Source organism: Thermobia domestica, chromosome 1, assembly GCF_964235325.1.
Source record: "Thermobia domestica chromosome 1, izTheDome1.hap1.1, whole genome shotgun sequence".
NCBI classification, from domain to species: Eukaryota; Metazoa; Arthropoda; class Insecta; order Zygentoma; family Lepismatidae; genus Thermobia; species Thermobia domestica.
In genome coordinates this window covers 68,098,098-68,120,053 of record NC_137454.1, presented here as the reverse complement: position 1 = coordinate 68,120,053, position 21,956 = coordinate 68,098,098, and the positions used below count along the sequence as shown (strand labels likewise).

Below are 21,956 nucleotides of genomic sequence, written 5' to 3'. Positions count from 1 at the left end.
TAGTTGTTCCATATTTTTTTTAAAAAAATATATATATATTGTATGTATTTTTGTGTGTCTGCTTTTTTGCATCTATGAAAAAAAATTAAAAGCAGGGGTATCGCGAAAGTTTGAAATGTACTTTGATGTGCTCCAAATGAAAAAAGTTTGGGAAACGCAGTTCTAGGGAAGAAACAGTGTCCTAGGGGGAACCTGCCCCATTCTAGTTACGCCTATGATCGTGATGAACCTTACACTCTGAGCCAACATTGAATCTCATGAGGAGGGGGTAACTTGTGCAGGGTGCAATGGTATAATGTTGTTGTTATAATCATACAATGCGAAGCAGAATGCGGTATTATCGTAACTTTCCAGGACGCAACACATTTCAGTGGAGGGGGAAACACATTAGTTAAAGCGCGTGCCCTAGCAAACTTTTGATTCAAAATTCTGTGAAGTAAAATTAACAATATCAACATTATTACGTACGCATACGTAAACGCTAGTATAGTAACCACCAGCATTCAACTGATGATGTAATAGCTAGGGAGAGACCCAAAATAAACAAGAAGTTAGTGCATGGTCGTTTAAAACTTTCCAATGGAGGTGATTTTAAGTTGGGAGTTGGAAGGTAGGTAAATCAACAATCTGGTTTTCTCCCAGTTTTTGTGTTGAATAGCATTTGGACGCACAGGTGTGTCACAGAAGGTAAGCTCGTGCCGAATACCTGTACATTATGTAGTCTTGTGAGACGTGATCGCAAAAAAAAACTGTGAATAGAAAGGAATCTAAGAAAGAACTAGGTTGAAGGATGAAGTTTGAGGGGAGGCGAAGAAGGAGAAGGAAAGGAAATTCCGTTTCCTATATACGACACATGCAACGTCTTTTGTGGTTCCTTGGGAGACCTTTTTGTTCTGATCTTTTTTGGAAATTCTTGCCGGAGTTGGTCTTGTACCAGGGGTGCAGTACCTTTCTTTCTTTCTTTCTTTCTTTCTTTGGCTTTTGTTGGTTTTTCTGGTCTTGATCCTCGGAAGGAAAAATCTCTTCAAGGAGTCTGGAAGGCATCTGCTTCTATATAGCTTACCTGGATAACCCTGATGATGACGACCATGATATGTACATGTATGTGTGTATGTTCATATGGGCGCAAAACCCACTTCGAATAGACGACCTCCCCAGGAACAAATCTCTAAAAGATGCAACTCAGTGTACGAAATCTTACTGTTCACGGTAAGATAGGCAGATACAGCAGTTGAGAATAGGCAACTGTATCTGTGCAATGTTGCTGATACACGGGGTCTCCTATTCCTTTAGGTTGTCCTAAAGGAGAAGTGACAAAGAAACTCCTTTTCAATTGTTCCATAACTTTCGGGATAAGTACACCATTGTACAGTAGGAAGCTAAGGGGTTGACTCATACGAAATATGGGGGCAAATTTTGCTGAAACATGCTTAAAAGAATAAATCAGAATTTTGAGGGCACTTATTTACACGTTTCGAAATTACTGACGTGGAATAAATATTCCATATATTCTGCCTAATTCTCTAAGAAAATAATCTCAATAACCATTTTTGAGTCAAAGATGGAATGGGTCAATGAAAACTTGATTCATGTCCCCTGACCCACTCTAACCACTTGACCAACCACCCATTTTGATCCCTCCGACCCACTCTCAGCCACTACCCACCAAAATCCATCGCCATCAACTCTGACCCATGATCCACGCCCTCCTCTCAACTGAAAAGAAAAAGTTTATACTTCTAATACAACAAGGCTGTGAAATTATCACTAATCGAAGTTTGAGTTTCTACGATTAATCGCTCTAAACACCGCTCTGTTATAATACCGGTGGGTCTCATCTTCAGGATATAAAATGGTGAAGTGTTTGTCATAGGCCACATTACGACGAATTTCAATTTAATTATTATATATAATTATTTCCTTGTTGAATTACAGATCCTTTTCAGTGGAAAATAGGATGAAATTTGAAAGTCTCAAATCAGGGTAAAGTAGGCCAACATAAAGGGGGGGGGGCAGTAAAATTCGACTGTGTTTCGAAAGCCAAGTAGTAAGTCGTATTGATACTACTGCAATTACAAATATCAGTATCCAAAATTGGTTGATATTCTTTTTTCATTAAGATATGACAAATGAAAAAGGAAGGAAAGTGGAGACCTTGAAAGTAAATCGCAGACAAATTCATCAGTGTTCAGAAGAGTTGTCTATCTACAATGCACTGAGAAGAGTGGGTCAGTGGGTCGTAGTGGGTCACGGTGGGATTTGGGTCGCAGTGGATCACTTCCTGTTGACCTATGACTCACTCACATATCTTGACCCACTCCATCTCAGTTTTGAGTACATAAAGTCGCGTGAAGTGTTGACATTTATCTCTTGAGTTTAGAAATCAACTTAAAACATATCTAATCTAACCTAATATTTATAAGTCAGGTTTAGTGGCGTGGTCCGTTAATCCACCTTCCTTGGAGGCGAAATTGTGTGATGGGGAACGACAAAAGTTGTAATGGTTGGTCTTGCATTATTGTTTGCGCACTCCAATTCAATTCAAGCACCCCAGTCGTCATTCAGAGCCCACATTAATTACAAGTTCTGCCCATCATAATATCGATCTTGCCCAAGAACCTAAAACACAAATTAACCTAATATAATCAAATTACTCAAATAATTATTGGAGTATAACGGATAATCAATTTCCTTCATGGTATAGGATCGCGAGGAGTCGTGAAGCTTGACCTAGATCTATAAATTTCCCCACCTAATAGAACGTGAGGGCGCATCTCGGTTGTCAAACCCCATCAATGAAATTTTTCCAATGTCGTCTCTCGCGCTATATGTCGAGCATCTCCTGAGGATGCAGTATTGTCGAATTGCCACTACGTTTCGTTTCGTCGTTTTTTTGTTGTTGTTGTAGTTATTTTATATTTTTGCTATTATATTATTGTTTAATTCGAATAAGTGTTAATGTTCATGTTCTAATTCTTAAAGCACTGTTTTTTGTCCCTAATCAGCCATGTCCTCTAAGTTGGCAACGTTGTTGTTCTGTTTCACTTTGTCCCAAGTGTCCGTTCGGAAGGAAGCTGGAGGAAAATAATACTAATTATTGTTATAAACAAAAAAAATCGAAAAATTGAGATGCTTGTACTATTTTTCACCAGTCCGTGTCTACTCAAGCACGCCCTTTCTGCAATGTCGCATCACAACTTTCACTTCATTTGCCTACAACACACGCCATTGACTGTGTCAGATGGGTGTTCAATGAGCTATCTTACCTCCAGTAGCTGGATCACGGGACACTTTACAGTATAGGATGTTCCATGAGCTATCTTGCCTCCAGGAGCTGAATCATACAGCAACACCACCGATCTTTCGTGTGTAAATTAATTAACTTTCATTATAGGATCACAGTAATATGTGTGCCTGATTTCCAGTTACTTATACAAGCATTTCACCTTCAAATCGATTCATTTATTGATTTCTATTGCTCCTATAAAGTAAAAAATCACCAAGTCCGCCTCTAGTGTGCGTACTACCGGACCAGGATAGGTTTCTGATGGAGAATAGTCGGTATTAGTCCCATATTATGAAACAATTCGGATCTTAGATGAATTAAGAAATTGACAACTTTAGTCCAGAGTGGAGAGCGAGAAGTGACAATAATGTAGGAGTCCATGTGCTGACCACACATCTCATTATCACTATCAATTTATTGGTATGTGGTCGACCAGAGATTTTTAAGGGAATTCTTGATAGATTTTACAATAGGGAGTACCGTTTAAACTACGAGTTTGCAATAGCTGCACTTTGCTTTAATGCTTGGTATGGACTATATATAATTGCTTCTGTCCCACACCCCTATATAGCCTTCATAATAGGCTTATTTGTGAAAGTGGTAACGACCATTGCATGTAGGGAGTGCTTACTGAACGAAATTGGTCGCTCTATAATTGCTGGTCTGCAGTACTTACAACATCATTTAACTTAGACCATTCTTCTCGTTACCTTTAGCGTCTGTTTCAATAGAAACAAGCCCTTTCATCGTTGCGCAATATTGCTGTGTTTTGATTACGGCTCCAACCATTTTCATAAGGCTCGGGAGCAGCTGGTCTTCTGCCCCAACTGAAGAGCCATTTGGAAAGGGGAGGGGGAAATGGGGATGAGAAGAACCCGGTGGACGGTTGCGCCACAGCATTCAGAAAGAATCTTTCGGCAGGGATTCTTCCTTCTTCTTCCCCCTCTTCATATTCATATAAAAAACACCTAGCGCCCTCTCGAGTGCCACAAAACAGACTCTCCTCTTTGGTCCAACCGCTTTCAATCAGTGTTGCTAAGTTAGGGGAAATCTGTTAGTGGTGTTATGAATGAACAACATTGACTTCAAATCATGATTCTACAGGTTATTTAGAACACTAATATTGAGTTATTTCTCTTGTACTGTATAGACATGTTTTTACATGATTTTCTATTCCAAATTGCTTATGTAAATTTTACATACCCGTTAACCACCATAGCAGCACAGACAATATACCCAATAGTGGGAGGCTAGCTAACAGCCAACGTTGATCTTATGTTGTAAGTAAGTACTTTGCCGAGCATTTGTCAACGTAGCCCCTACGAAAGAAGTAAAATTGTGATTGGAAATGAGAGGTAGAATTTGTTGAATAAATGACGGAATATTGTTGGACAAATTACGGCAAATCGTTGGACAAATGACGGCAAATTATTGGACAAATGATGGTAAATTGTTGGATAAATGACGGCAAATTGTTGCTCGGTCAATATACACTAGAAACTACGTTGGGTCAACGTATTTTATTTTTGCAATTAGCAGCCTACCAATTCCCACCATGCCAATCATTAGCCTACCTAGAGCTATCAAGTGCGCTGCTAAGGGGTACACATTCTGGTTAATTACTACTGACCAGTGGCCCACGTAGAATTTCATCAGGGGTAGGTTCAAGCTCCTAAGCTCATATCATTTTAGATGTTTGTACACTTATCTTGTATGTTTATGTTTATGCATGTGTTTATGCACTTTATTACTCTTTTTCTCACAACTTTGGTAATTGGATTTAATTCTCTTGTGCTCTGAACGCCCCAAATCAACGATCTACTTCAAATGCAAAGACAACCAGAGACATTAAGGTACAGTCATGTCCAAAATGATTATCGCATATCAATAACTGTCTTGTTGTGGGAATATAATTTGATAATGTCTTTGCTGGTACTAATAATACTGTTACTATGTGTATAATCGAGAAATATGTATTTGTGATAAATTTCGTAGGAAAAGAATTACAAATACGAAAATTAGGAAGAGAAAAAGAAAAATGTTGCTGAATGGACAAGAAAGGTTTCTTTCGTTATATTGTTCTTATTTTTTGATCTATTGACATGAAATTTACCACATACATGCCTTTATTATACACACACTAACATTATAAGGAATACCGGGCGAAATCGTTATTAAATTAAATTCCTACAACAACATATTTATAGACATGCCATAATCATTTTGGACATGATTGTACCATTGACAATGAAACTTTATCTTCTAAAATGAGAATAAAATGAAATCTTTCACTTTTACGTCCACAATTATACCGGATAGACTACACTGAGAAAAATCCGTTCTCCGGACAGCAGTATATTGTACAGCGGTGGACACTTCTAAATGGTACACCTTAGCCGTAAATCTCCATATGGCTGTACCATTTAGAAGTGTCCACCGCTGTACAAATATATACGGAATCATTTTGCTTACTACAGGAATCAGTATGGAGCATACGTTATCCATATGCTACATACGCATTGCCCTTAGATGTTACATCATGCTGTTGCAGGATGTCTGACATCAAACATTTTTCCGTATATCAAATGCATATGCTATACTTGTTACATTCCTCAGTTATAGCTATGTTATATACGTCCATTTGTATGTGAGATCCTGACAACCTATATTTTTTCTATTGTTTCATACGGAAAGTACGTATAGATGGAACACTTATACGGAAAGTATTATAAAACATGCGTTTTCAGTTATATATCTATGTCTGCTGTACCATAAATTCAAAAATTACAGGAATTACACATGTAACCTACCTTTTTAGGTACGCCACCCACAATTTTTTTCTCGGTGCAGACCTAAAGAAGACAGTGATGCTTAGGAATGAATGAAATGGTGGAATGAAGAAAGCATGAAGAAACGGGGGAACCCCGAGAAAACCCACGCACACGGTGTTTGTCCAACACAAAGCTCACTTGGTGCTAGCTGGTATCGAACCAAGAACCCCATGCACAACTTTATCTTCTAATGGATCTGTTGTAACTTATAAGTTAAACTTTAATAATATGCCAAATAAATCCAGAACTTAAATTCTTGGAAGATTAAAAAGGCAACATAACTGAACATTTTTTGGGAAGTAACGATTTTCAAAATATTCAGGAGTTTAACTAGTGCAGCGAAACATTTTATTTATCGCATACTAATAGGTTTTAAATAGGTTTGCTGAAGTCGCCAAATGGGGAAGAAATCAGCAAAGCCTATAATATACTATCTTATCTTAAGCCCATAAGCTGTCAGAAGGACGGAGGTAAAACTAGAGAAAAACTCAGCCAATTAATTATCAGCGGGATTCGAGCTTAAGACGTCAGAAAAAAAAAACTATTCTCTTTGCTGCTATATTTTGGAAAATAATCATGAAAATAATTTTATTTGCGCTAGCGATTATACCAGAGCAAAGAACAAGTTTTTTTTTTACCTAGCCTAGAATTTAGACGAATGTCTAGATAGCCCTGGCTCGTGGTCTACTGTCTAGCTCTCGCGGGTCTCGGATTCTATATCTAGTGGGAGAGTATTGAGCCCATTACAGTGATTAGGGTTCCACCTTTTAAAGTGTAGAGCCATGTCTTATACAGCCTCGGCTTTGAAATGGGACTAAGCTTCAACAAAGAACAAACAAACAAACGGTTAGTTGTCCTTAATTCCGGAATTAGAATATCTCAAGTTCGAGTTCAATGATCGAGTATTCTGTTTTCGTAAGAATTCTCCTTAGTTCTGTCAGGAAAATGTCAGAAAATTGAACTTATTCGTAAAATTATGCTCAATGTCCTTATAAAAGTTCTTTATAGTCTCCCATAGTTAACATTCACATTCACCAAGGAATGTTTATGGCCTATTTAGTAGTATTAAATGTCACTGATTGTTCTTCTATCAATTTTCTCTACTTTTCCCCAAATCTTTTTCGTAAAATAAAAATTACAAAAGTTTCAATCAATAGTTCTTTTTTGGGGGGGGAGGGGGGGACAAAAGAAAAAAATAACTTTGATAGTCGAGAGAAGTTTACGAAAGTTGAATGACGTGCTCTGCCCGTCAATGCTATTCTGAAGAAAAATTCTGTGATGGAATTCATTTTTTCCTCTTATAAATACAATAGAATTGAACTCGTGCCTTGAGAATACAAAATCGACGAATCGAAACGCAATTGTGGATTTCCCCCCTCCTCGCGCCAAAGTTGCACTGATTTTTGCAACACACTACCTGCCAACGGTATTTCGACGCCAGCAACCAGAATTCACTTCACTAACTCTTGCAGTTGCAGGGTGCAAGCGTTCCCTTCCTCTTATTTCTTTACGATCCCTCCCCCTTCTCTCCTTTCATCCACAGCCTCCTGTACCGTACCATACCATACGCTTATATTGCACCTGTTCACAAGTATCACCTCCCCTTCTTTGGTCGCAAATGACACCAGCAAACTAAACCAAAAGCAGCGCCCTACTGCGCAAGAATAGAGTCGAAATGCTCTGGGATTGGCTGTCGTTTCTGCACGGTGATTGGTCGGTGAGCACGTGCGCCTTTAGATTCCACCTGACGCCGTTCCAGTAGCAGGAGGAGCTGATGGTTGATGTGAAAATGATGTGAGGGGAGGGGGAGAGCTTATTTGGGGAAGGAGTTTACGGTTTTACCTCAGTTAGCGAGTAGCTGTTGAGAGAGTTGGTTGGGTCTGCAGGAACTTCTTGTTAGAACCAAAGTTCGTTGTGCCTGACCCATGTGTGTGAGATAGAAAGTGACTTCGTAAATTTTTTGTTTTGTTTTTCAAAAAGAGTTTTTGATCTGTGACCAAGAACAGTTTGTCTTGGATTTTTGTTGTTGTTTTTTGACTTCATCCGTTTTTAGAAAGATCGTCAACCTGGGGCCGAACATCATGCCTCGATCTTTTCTAATTAAGAAACACAATTATAGTCATTGTCCGCTAAAAAAGAGGCCGGTGCACATCTTCAAGGAAGATGAATTTCCGGATGACAAAGGTAAGATCAGTATTTTGATTACTGTACTTTTCAAAGAGATATAGTTTTGGTGTTTTCTTTTAGAAACGTAAGCTTTATTTCTATTATTATTATTATTATTTTTTAAAAAAAGGAATTTTTGCCCTTACAACTAGGAACGCGGTTATAATAGTTTCAAGTATTAATGCACTATATATATATATATATATATATATATATATATTTCATAAATTAGGTTTTCATTTTTCTTGGAATTAACTGTTCGTTATTTCGTTGCTGAAAATTTATATTAAAACAATTTTATGGTTGATTCATAGTATGATCGTATATTTGTTTTGCCGAAGAATACATTTTTTTGCGTAAAAATAAAAGTAAAGAAAGAAAATCGTTGTAAAACAAACATATTAATGCTTCAAATAACTGTTTTAACTCATTTTGCGAATCCGTGTGTTACAAAAACTATTAGGTAATTGACAATTTTATAAGTGTACTGGTATTAGTCTTTTAACACAGATAAATGATTTTGATAAAGTAGCTATGTGCCCTGTGAACAAGTTCTGTAATATATCTTTTTAGGAAACAAATTTCAGTTTAATTTTAGTGACTGAGTTAATCTGCAATGATATATTAAAACACATATCGTAAATCTCATTTCAAAGTTACTGCATAAACCCAGTATACACATTTAGTCAATTTTGTATATTCGAGTCGAGTTTGCGTTTAACGTTTCTTTCTGCAGCGAGGCTATATGAGACGTGGAATCCATCCACATGAGCTTCCACTAAGAATTGAACCCTGGTCTTTGGTGTCAAAGGCGCGTACGCTAACTTCTTAGCCACAAAGGAGCTTGATTTTGTGTGTTAATACACACTAATTACCGTATTTATCTATGCGGTAATTTTATATTTCAGTGAGATATGGAACATTTGTCATAATTACACCGTTAGAGATTACCTGAATTTTACTGTGGCTATTGTGAATTGTTCACCAGCGCTGATATAGATTTAAATGTAGAAAAACAACTTTCTAACTCACATATGTACAGTAGATATTCCATTTATACAATGTCGCGAAGTTTTGTAGTTATTTCGTATATGACGTGGTAGTAAATTTGTATAGTTTTTCAGAGAATGAATATGAAAGTTGAAAATCGAAATGAACTTAAAAAGAATTGCATTTTGCAGTTGGAACTATTTGCGTACGTGATTTTCTATCTACAGTTAAAAAGTAGGTCGTGTGGGGCACATGGCTTACATATACAGTATTTCCATTAATATGTTTTATCCCTTTTTTTTCACGAGTGAAATGAATATGTGAAAAATATTGAAAGAAGCACGATTTGCAGAAACACGATATAGTTAAGTTCATTAAACTTAGCATCAGACATTTTAAAATATTGTCAAAAATCAATTAGTGTTTTATTTCTTTACATAAATATGTGTCTTTGATAATGCATAATAATAATAATTCTTGTTAATTGCGTTAAGGAATTTAGTAAAATTAAGTTCTTCGTCCAGTTGCTTATATTTGCTTACTATTCTAGATAGAAAACACAAAACTATATCAAATAAAGATTTGTAGTGTGTATGTGTGTTATATTATTCATCTTAGTGTGTGGAGTATATTACGATGATTGTCATCTTTTAACGTTACATTTGAGAGACATGCTGATTTGGAGAGAAATAAAGAACATGTGCTTAAATGTATCAAAGTGTATGTAAATGTAACACAGATCTCACCCTCTTTTTAAAATGTACGTGAATTGATAACTGCTTCTATTGTCTAGCACTCAGATTTCCACATTGTGTGAAAGGTATTAAAAGGACTGGTTGATTCAGTTGATATCTTTTTTTAAAAACATATTAAATAGCCCACTTGCCAAATTACGTTGTTTGTTCTTACTGTTTTTTTTTAAATATCTACAACATTATAACCTTAACAAAAAAAAAAAAAAAAAAAAAAAAACAGATCAATCATATATCGATCAGTAGGTTTCATAAAGCTGAAATAAATTTACATGCATAATTTACGAGAAAATTGGCAAAATATATATATTTTATAGCGCTAAAATTAGTGTACCTCGTGATCAAGAAAGACAGGGTCAAAATTACACTGTCAACTATTACGTGTCACTATTATGACATTAGTAAGAGGAGGCTTTACTATGGTTAATAGCTTAATGAGATCTAATACCTAAAACTGTCATTAACTCTTGAAACTTTAAATATCTTTGAATTGATGTATTGCGGTGTATTTTTCTTTCTTTCTTTTATTTATTTAAGAAATACTTTTTTGTGAATAGTGCATTTAGTAGAAATAAACTTAAATTAAAAACATCATTTCACAACTTTAGTTCGAAACTAGTAATATTGATGCATTTTTCGTTGCGTGATTTCATCGTTTTACAAAGTAGCTATACACAAATATTTCTAGATTTGTTGTCCAAAGCATGTAATACGATGCATACTGTTTATGAACTTACTTCCCTCCCCACGTCCTCCTTTAAGATGTAGATAAAAAAAAAAAAAGAGGCTTATATGTACTCAAAACAAGAACGTAATCATAGTTTTATTTTAAATTAGTGATACCAACTGCACTGGAGGTTAAAACAGTTCATGTTTACACTGGGAATCAAACTTAATATTACAAAACACTAAAGGTGAACATGCTAACGTATATGAAATGTTAGTACAGTATTGTCTATGATGTACGTAAGCTTATATAGGCGGATAGGAAAACTTCGATTTCTCATGCCATAATTTGTATCCTGTTATACATTTACGTCTATAAGAAGGGATTCTAGGGTTTATACACACTAGAAAATCGTATTATCAGAGATTTATATCACTCGAAGTGCGGAATCGAGTGCCCATTAAGATAACATTATTATTAGTTCTTTTTATCATTGATTGGAATTAGCGTCCCTTTTCAGCATTCAAATTTCAAGGTCTCCCACCGGAAATCGAATCCAGGACCCCGCATGCACCAAAGCCACGCGATACCGACTAGACCAGTGAGGAGGGCTTATTATTACTATTGGAAGACTTGTAACTTATCCGGATTAAGCTAAATGTTCAAAACGATACTTAAAAAAGTAATAATTATTATGTAGACCCTATGCGTTCTTCTTGCATCGAAAAGGGTTGCAAATCAAGGGAAAGGGCATGTATATACTTTTTTATGCGAATAAGTAATTAATTATAAATCAAGTCTACAACAGACGAAGCGAAGGTCTCTGACCGATCAGATGCCTTCACAGTTAAGTGATGTGACCACACAACCTTGGTATTTCTAGCATTCTATTGTAGAACGGAGTTGATCACCACCCAACTGGGAAGTCGAACTCAAAAGAGGTAGCATTAACTATTCGACTATTCGGTATCATTGTGTGGTATTAAGTACAGTTATAATAAATAAATAAATAGTTTTTATTTCCCACATTGTCCATTGTAGGGTAAAAAAGAGACGAATAATGTATATACTTGGGTTGTTATTGGAAAAATTGGTGACATGAGAAAGAACCTCGTAAAAATTCAGCGACATGGTATTGTCTATAGCAAGATCATGTATCTGGGAATCAAAAAAAGGATCCTTCGCATTGTAGTGAGGATTATACCTCTAACCCAGTGGTTTACAATCTAATTCCTATCACGACTCTCATTTTATCACATTCTCTTGCCAACGACTCTCTTATATTTTCTGACTTGTAATAAGCTTATGTGGGATTTTTAATATACATATTGAGGAGATCTCATGACATCCATCCATTTCTATAATAGTAGAATCCATTTCTTGTATATAATGGATACAGTATTTTACCTAAAAGCGAATGGATTAAAACCAAATTTGGTCAGTTCATTCATATTACAAATATCGAATCTGATCCCTCATACTATTTCAAAGTGTTTGAAAATTTTAAAACTTCGTAACTCCCTTAATTTTGGGTCATATGATTAAAAAAAAATAATAATAAAGTGATTTCTAATTTACGTTAAAAATTGGAAAGTTGTTTAAAGAAAGTTATTGAGTATCTTAATTTTCGAGAGGCTGCTACTGTGAGTAATATCCGGTATTAGATTCTAATTATATTTATCTTTTCCGCTTATCTTCGCGACCCCCCCCCCATGAAACCCTCTCGCGATCCCTAGGTTGAGAAACCCTTTTTTTTTTTTTTTTTTTGCCTCTACTTCATATTAAAAAGGCCTACTTTTTAGTTTAGTGGCTAGTGCATGTGTACGCCTTTGGTATACGAAACTCTGAGCTCGATTCTCGGTAGGAGAGCCTTGAAATTTGAAGAAATTATCTTGTGGTTCGGATTCTATCTTCAAACTGTAGATCTTATATAGCTTCGGTGCTGAAAGGTGACATTAGACTCTAACTAGAAATCAATGTTATCAGAAAAATAAAAGGGGCAAGGTGGTGGGAAAAAAAAAGAAATAAATCTAGTTCCTCATATTAATTTTGCAAATTATTTCTTTACTCCTAAAGAAATGTCATTAGATCTTTTTGTAATGCTGTTACGGGAACAAAGTGTTTGCCTTTTTTTTTTTTTAACCTTGTGGGACAGAAATTGGGTGTAAATGGAAGACAAATAATAGAGTACTTAACGGTATTCTTTTTTCTTTGTTTTCCTTTGTGAGTGAAGAACAAGTTCTTCACCAAGTTCCAATATACAAAGAAGAAAGAAGAAAAAAACATGTAAAACAGATTATAATCATAAAGAGGAACACCGCCCACGGGACCTTCAGCGTTTATCATTTGTTGTTATGAGATGCATTCTTCAGGCCATTAGCTCCTTCATGCCCCTACGTGGTGGTGTTATTGTGTTGATCATATCCGTGTCGGTAATCACAAGTCATTTTGCGGCCAGATAATTCAGTTAAAGACAAAGAAAGATAACTTAGTGTTCGTTAAAAAAAAAAAAAAAGCACGATTTGTAATTATGAAGTGGAACTTTATAGCTCTGAACGGGAAATGGTCAGTTATGACTTTAGGTTCTCTCTCTCTCTCTCTCTGTAGGCTTATGTGTAAAAATCTTAAAGACTTGATCGCTTATTTCTCATGTAGTTATCACGCTGAAAAATCTAACGACGTGACGTCGTGTTGAAATAAATTAACCCATTCCAAATCCGAGTACTTAAATGGTAATGCGCGTGCCTGTAGTGTGCGCGTAGTTCCGTGTTCGATTCCCAGACGGGCACGTACGTTTTGGAAAAAAAAAAATGAAATCTTTAACTTTTACGTCCCACATTTATGTCGGCTAGGCTAAAGGAGACGGTGATGATGAGAAATGAATAAAATGATGGAATGAAGAAAGTGGGAGCATACGGGAGAACCCCGAGAAAACCCATGCACACGGTGTTTGTCCAACACAAAGTTCACTTGGTGAGAGCTTTGATCGAAACAGGGACCCCATGAACTAGAGGTGAACGCTCTACCACTGAGCCACCACGGCCCAAATCGAACTCTGGTCTCCTACATGAAACGAATAACGCTGTTCTCGAGGCTCTTAATTTCTGTCGAATTTAGGACCAGCTATTTTTGTAAGGCATTAACTTCAACTAAACTAATAACTTGGGTCTAAGTTAAAGCCTATTATTGAAGATCAAAATGATTGTATTCTTTCTATTATTGGTTTACTTGTTTCTCAAATAGCAGTTTTAGCGCCCCTTTCAGCAGCAAGGACGCAAGGTTATATAAGATATAAACTTACAGCTTAACATGGTATTCGAACCACAGGAGTTGGAAACGAACCCCGTCCCACGTACGTATTTCCTATTGTATATCGTACCAATAAACACGGACTACAGTAATGCCTTGTATACTGTTCCATACTAGCATAGCTATATCATTTTGTCCTATGTCAATTTATGCACTGCCATTTTTACTAACGAACAAAATACGCAGTTGGGTGCCACCGTGGGAACAATCTTCTCTTCTCACAAGTTGCGGTTGGTTATCTTTCCTTTTTTCCTTCCCTTATGGCTACCGCGTGTTATGCGGGCTACAAGCGCGGAAGGGGAAGACTTTTTCCCAAGGACGTTACCGAGACCTCGTTCTGATTAGGGGTCTTTTTTTTTTTTTCCTTCTCTCAGTCTGTTATTACAGTGTACTTTTTCCCCCCTGTATCATATATGCTGTTAGATAGCTATTATTATTGATGCGGGCAGTTGCAATTAAAGCAATGCGTTATCGTTTAAGAAGACCAACCAAAAAGCACAAAAAATTGTTTTACGTTTTGTAAATAATCGATTGCTTTAATCTCCCTTTCTTTATTACTATCAAAAGTTAACTAACGAAAGAACAGGTTTCATACATTTCATGCAAAAAGCAAGAAATGTTCTTTCGCAATTTCGTAAATGTAGTCCTATTTGCTGACGTATTTAGGATTAAAAAAATGAAAGTATATCTATCCAGAGTGCTTTCCTGGGATCTTCATGTCACCTGGGTTCGACCCAATGTTTCTTACAGGCGTACTTCCTGGGGGGGGGATTTACACTCCATCGTTGCTAGGATAAAATAAAAAAGCAACCACATGCCATTCTTGTGCAAGGCATGTCCTTTAGTAAATTATATACCCTAATGGAGCCTCTTTATATCTTGAGTTTCCCTTCCCTTCGGACAAAATTTCTGCAAGAAAGTTTGGTTCGATCCTCAGTGGAGACAAAGTTTTCAGTGGTTCTACCTCTACAGACGTTTGAGAAATTTTCTGCTTACAATAATTATATAAACAGTCACATCAAGCGAACAATTTACGTTCTGGTCCCTGGTTTGTTTTCCGGTACGGCATATGTTTACCGAGCACTGTAAATTATTGAATCAAGAGGGTAACACACTGCAATCAAGGAAACCAAAAATATCTATGATAGGAACCGATGTGCTGACCACATGTCATCAAAATAAGAAGACCCTTCTGGCCAGCCATAATCTCTGGTTTATCACGGAATTTAAGTTTATATAGCAGGATATAAATCGGTATAAACAAGATTTTTCTGTTTACTGAAAAATATTTAAATAGATTTTACAATATCTCCATAAACTTTCTAAAATCCTCAACCCTTATGATTAAACAAGTCATATCTCAAAATGATAGTGCTTTCTAGGATTGAAAGACATACAAAACTGCACTTCACTTTAAATTTTTATGTCTTTTTTTCTTTTTGAGCATCTACTATTTCAGCAACGTGCCTTATGAAATATAATTTGTCCATATTCTGTTTAATAGTTTCATTATTATTATTTTTTTTTACTTAAATGTTGTGTTTATTTTGATTTTAATTATTGCTCATTCATCGCAAAACATATTTTACTAACGAGTCATTTTCTTTTTGTTTCTTTGTAGATATGGCTGATGACAACTCGGAACCAGAGAATTTGAGCACAAAACCTGAGGATTTAAGTCTGTCTACTACGCAGTACAAATTACATTCTACCATGAAGCAGGAGAAGTCCTTGACGCCACCACCAGCTGTTGCGCTGATCTCATTGAAGGCTGAAAATGCGGACGTTCCATCTTCCTTGCCTGTTACAACGCACCACGGAGTACTTCATCCTCTTCCAGTGCATCCTATCAAGTCCAATGGAGGAGGTCCTTTGGAACCGTTGAATTTGAATACACCTTCTGACAACCATCATCACCACCACCACCATAGTTATAGTTCTTCAGCAGCTTGGCAACAGCATCGAAGTTTGCCGTACGCCCCGTATTTGCCATTCAATTTTCCATACCCTGCTTTCCCACGACAAGGAAGTGAAATGTATGGTCATCAGTATCAACCGATCTACCCTGTGTCACCAACAAGGACGACTTCTCTTGTTCATGAACAGTTATCTCCGTATGCTCCTCGAGATTCAAGATCACCCTCACAAATGTCCCCATCTTCTGGTAAGCAAGACCATACGTCACCAGCATTGCCACATAGCCCACCTGATATTTCAAGCACCAAATTGTATGTGCCATATTTACCTGACAAACTTCAACAAGAAAACAAAGAGTACCTGACCCACATTCCTTGTTCGCCACCGTCGTCTACAGCGTCGTACTCGCCACCGTCATTGTCTCCAAACAACCCTTCCAGCCGTACGTCACCCTTGTCTGTATCTCATGAAGTCACTGGAACTACAGTCATTGAAGATTTGTCTCCCGGTGGCAAGAAACGCAAAGAAGCTCCAAGGTACCAGTGTTCTGATTGCAACAAATCCTATTCGACATTTTCAGGACTGTCAAAGCATAGGCAATTCCACTGTGTGACTCAGGCCAAGAAGTCCTTCAGCTGTAAATACTGTGAAAAAGTGTACGTGTCCTTGGGTGCACTGAAAATGCATATCAGAACACATACGTTACCATGCAAATGTACTTTGTGTGGCAAAGCATTTTCAAGACCATGGTTACTTCAGGGACATATTCGCACGCATACTGGCGAAAAACCATTTTCGTGTCCTCACTGTAATCGAGCTTTTGCGGACAGATCGAATTTGAGAGCACATCTCCAAACGCACTCAGACGTCAAAAAGTATTCGTGCAAGACATGCAGCAAGACTTTCTCTCGGATGTCTTTGCTTGCGAAACATGGTGATGGAGGATGTCCTGGATTGGCGACGACCCAACAGCTGCAACCCCAGTTACATTTACAAAGACAATACGACGTTATGGGAACACCAGTCATTCATGAAGAATCTGAATAAACAAATGTAAGCCAGCATGCATTTAGAATATCTATCAATTAAAAAAAATAATTTATAGATAAAAGAGAACAAATTGACAGACGTTTGTAATGATTTTGATGTAAAACTTTTCATATATTTTATGCATGCTGATGTCTACTTAAAAATTTGTTGACATTAAAAAAAATGCATTTTTTGATGCACAGTATATCTAGTCCAATGTTAAATATCTTTTAAAAGTTATTTTACATCATTTTTTATTATAAAAAAATATATAATTGTGTTTCTAACTTCAGGTGAAGTTAAAATATTAACGATTTCCGAGCTTCATTTGTGTTTCAAAGCTCAGAACGTGTTTTCTTTTTTTCTTGTTATCGAAAAGTGTTTTTAAAAGCACGGTAAATGAGAACATGTGACTGGTTATTACTAGGACATTGAACTGTGTTAGTTGTGAGTTGGCTGTATGATAATTTTCTAACAATCAAAAGTTCTGTGTCTTATATTGATCATAGTTGTCTATAGAGTAATATATATATATATACAAAAATTTCAAGAAAAAAGACTGTTTTTAAAGAGGGAATTTAAAGCAACTAATGTGCCTCAAATTTAAGTGCCTTTGTCTTGTTTGCATTTTTGTACTGATTTAAACAGACTGAAGAATCAAAGTTATCATTAAATATAAATCAAATACGGGAGAATAATTATTACTTCCTATTTTTCTTTTTAAAAAAGGTTATGAGAAATTGATTATTCTGATCTACTGGTTGTTAAATTCATGAAAACCTCATTGCCAGTTCAATATTCGCCTTTGTATAGCAAAAATATTTTACGATAATTTTTTTTCTTAAAACAAAGTGTACTTAAACAAAATTGTGTACCTCAATTTTATACAAAGCAATAATACTTCTTATTTATATGTATTAAAACGTTGAGTAATGGTTATCTCTTAATAGTGTGTAATTTTGAACTTCCTGGACATAACTACAAGAAATTAGCGCAATGTGATGAACGTTTTTCATATGGTATTGAAAAAAAAATAAAGATTTTGCTGCCAAAAATTTGTTCCAGTTCATGCATGTTAAGACATGATTATTCTATAGTAATAATTATGTATAAATATATATATTAAAGTCAAAACAACCTTGAAATATAAACCAATGATACTTATAAAAAGAATAATTTTTGTGAAAAAACAACAATTTGTACGCTTAAAAGTGATTTTTTAAAAGTAATGACCTTTCAGCACCATGTGCCAAAATTACTTTTTGCACTGCTTTATATTTGCCTTTGGCTTTTATATATAACTTTTTCTGTATATAAATACTCTTTTAATTCCTATTTCAATTTTCTCAAGAAAAAAATTTGTACATATTTATATATATAAATATTACCTATTACTATTGTACATGTTGAACATTCATCGATTTATTGGTGAAAAATTGTTCAACATACTGATAATGCTAGTCATTTTCGGACAAAGTAGATATGTGTGCTAACTGCTTTGTCCAATGCTCATGTTTATTAAGTATTATTATTATTATAATTTACGATTTACTGAAAGACATGTGAGCCGAATGTATAGTGCCTTATTATTATTATTATTATTATTACTGCAATTATTTTGTATTACTCATTCGATTGAATTATAAAAATTTATATCTATATATACATATATTTAAAAAGAAAGTACATATAAATTTTATACGACTTCCAAAATGACATAAAATATATATTGTTAAAACTTTAATATTTTTGTGTTTTCATTTCCGAACTAATTTTTAATCTTCCTTGATTCATTTTAATGAAAAGAATTCTAATTTTGAAAGACGTCGATACCTATAACAAAATAATTTCAGGTGTTGCTTCGGTGGAGGGGGAGGGGGGAGTAAAGTGGAAACATTCTCCCCCGACATAAGTAATTTTACGTTTTTCTTCAATATAATACTTGTACTATACTTCTGATTAAAAGGTATATTGACCAATGTCTCTCACTTGGGGGAAGGGGCGAATTTCCGTCTCTGAATGACGTCCCTGTTAGAGATGTCAATCAAAATTGAGCTTCTTCGCTACAATCCCAACACATAGGGGCTTCATTTAGGGGAGTAGGAGGGGGCAATTGCTCCCAAGAGTTTGAGGAATGCATACACTTAGAGTCTCTTGTCGGTGGTGCTCTTTCCCCCCCCTCAAGCGAAGTATGAAATGACGTCCCTGCCAACACATTATTATTATTATTATTTATGAGCAAAAACGATGAATGTTTTAAGTTTTAGGTCCCACTTTATGTCGGCTAGGTTATAGGAGACAGTGATGATGAGAAATGAATGAAATGGTGGAATCAAGAAAGTAGGACGAAACTGGAGAACCCCGAGGAAACCCACACACATGGTATTTGTCCACCACAAAACTTATTTGGGGTGAGCTGGGATCGAACCAAGGAACCCATGCACCAGGAGGTGAAACCTCTACTACTGAGCCACCGCGGCTGTAGCAAAAAGCAATATGACAATATTTGAAGGAAGTTATTAACATAAAAGAAGAAAAGTCTTGTAATAGTCTTGTAAAAGATAAAGTTATTAATTTATTTAGTAGTAGTTATTTTTTTTTAGATACTGCGTTTCTTATTACCTTAATTTTTGATCTTGAAAATAAATTCACTAAAACTCAACTGATAAGGAAACATAGCGAAGATTCACATTAGCATAAAAACAATGATTTAAAAAAAAACTATGCTTCTTTACAATAATTTGCCCCAAAGCAGAAGGCAATACCATACACTAGAAAAGCGCTTCTTAAACTGTGGTCCCCGGATCACAAGTGGTTCTGGAATTTTTCCTCTTTAGATGGAAAATTTGTTATATATATGATAATTTTCTAACAATCATAGTTGTCTATAGATGTTGTCTCCCAGGATATGATCAAGGGAGGGGCTAAATCATAGTTTGCCGTTTTATCCAGTGTATACCTGAGCGTCAAGGGGGGGCTATAGCCCTCCTTGGATCCACCACTATATATATATAGCCTATGTATGTATGCAGTGTTCAGTGCACAAGGAAATTAAGTCCACGTATTTCATCTTTAAGATCTTTATCTGAAGCACTATTCAAATCTTAAAAAAGATTTGTGCCCCGATACTGTGATAACTCCCATTTATAATATGAAACTTAGTGTTAACTTTTCTATGCATACTTATACTTTAAGGGTACCGTACAAATGCTATGTCTCTTTTTTTCATCACTTCGGTAACTGTACGTGGTTTCGTTGTGCTCTGAACGCTCCATAAATTCAAATGGATTTCATTTCACACGCTGTAGTTAATAATCTCAAACAGAATTTGGAAATTTTCATAAACAATAACCATCCACTTTCTCTCCCATGGCTGACATCTTATGAAATTTATTACCCTGTCTGAAACAAACCGAACCACTCAGCCCTTTTTACGGCCCTGAGGCTCTCCAACGCCATCTGTTAGCGACGGGCTGAAGTACGTCCAGCCTAAAGATGAACACGTGATTAGCGCGCTGCACCATCCTGCCTCTACAGGTAACTTCCCAGTTTGCCTCACGACGCTGGGTGAACGCCGAATATTGGGATTCACTGGCCGGGAATCGAACCTGGAACCATGTGAACGTGAGTCGAACGCTCTAACCGCTATACTATGGTATCTGCTCTTTTTTAAAAAAAGCTAATCTTCAATTATTTAAATAAACCAACATGTATTTTTAACCTTACTAATTTTTACTAATAGGCCTATTTATTTTCCAAAAAGGGAGGAAGTTCTCAATTCGATCCATTTATATATATATATTTGACTCTCTCTCTCTCTCTCTCTCTCTCTCTCTCTATATATATATATATATATATATATATATGTTCACCCATAATTTCGACCCAATTTTGTTCACACTTCTTTTGTTTGAAAGATTATACTTTCCCGATGGTCCCATATAAATGTCATCAGGATGATTACAGCTTTTTTCGAAGTAGATCACAAAATATTTCAACGGATGCTGCAAAGTCAGCTTAAAAAAATGTTCGTATTTGCTATTAATACCTATAAAGAAAATTATGAGAACTTTAATTCTATTACTTTAAAAGTATAAATACTGATATTAAAAAGTGCTCAAAAGCTTAAAAAAAAGCAAATATGCTAAGAGTAAATACGATAAAAGTATTGTAGTCCGGAGTATTCTAGTAAAAGTAGTTCCCATTAGAAGAAAGCTTGAGGAACGCTGGTCTAGAAGAAACTGATGAAAGAGGGAGGAAATAAGATCCAGGAACATTCTTGTTCAAAAAAAAATCTTCGCCACCCACCTTGCTTTAAAAGAATATGTTCTGAAAACCGTATGTAAGACATTCTAATACTTTCGCTCTAATTGAACGTAATGCGTGCTTTGGATTCCACTTTAACCTATCAGTCCACGTCTCATATTGCCTCGATGTTGAAACTTCTACTTAACCAACTGAGATCATGAATGAAAGATCGTTTGACTGTTTGGAGAGTTTCATATGACACATATCGATGCATGAAGTCTTTGTTGCAAGTGCTTAATGTTTCGTACATAGGACTTGATAGGTATTCGAGCCTAAGTGCTCGAGCACCAAAGACTATAGTGTATTGACCCTTCAGCTACTTAATTCCTCCTCGAATTGAATCAGGGAATGTAAGATTTTCCTGTCAGTGGTTGATTTATCTGATTTACCAACTAAATAACTTACGCTCATTTAAAACTTTACATACTGCTTGATAAGAGAAGGGTTCTGCTCCAATTCTTAAAAGAAAGTGAGACCGCGGTGGCTCAGTGTAGATCGTTCATTTCTGGTGCATAGGTCCTTAGTTCGATCCCAATTCGTGCGAAATGGAGTAGTGGACAAACGCCGTGTGCATAGGTTTTCTCAGGGTTCTCCCGTTTCCTACCACTTTCTTCATATCATTATTTCATTCGTTTCTCATCATCACTGTCTCCTTTAGCCTAGCCGACATAACCGTGGGACGTAAAACATATTTAATTTCA

General features: G+C 36.0%; 1 protein-coding gene across 1 annotated transcript; it reads left to right on the top strand.

The window, feature by feature from the left end:
• Positions 1 to 7,952: 7,952 nt before the first annotated feature.
• On the top strand, positions 7,953 to 17,562 carry LOC145685720 (uncharacterized). Its single transcript, XM_081758212.1, has 2 exons — positions 7,953 to 8,301; positions 15,623 to 17,562. Exons 1-2 carry the CDS (start codon positions 8,199 to 8,201, stop codon positions 16,963 to 16,965), a joined length of 1,446 nt encoding a protein of 481 aa, XP_081614338.1. The 5' UTR covers positions 7,953 to 8,198; the 3' UTR covers positions 16,966 to 17,562.
• The last annotated feature ends 4,394 nt before the right edge of the window (positions 17,563 to 21,956 follow it).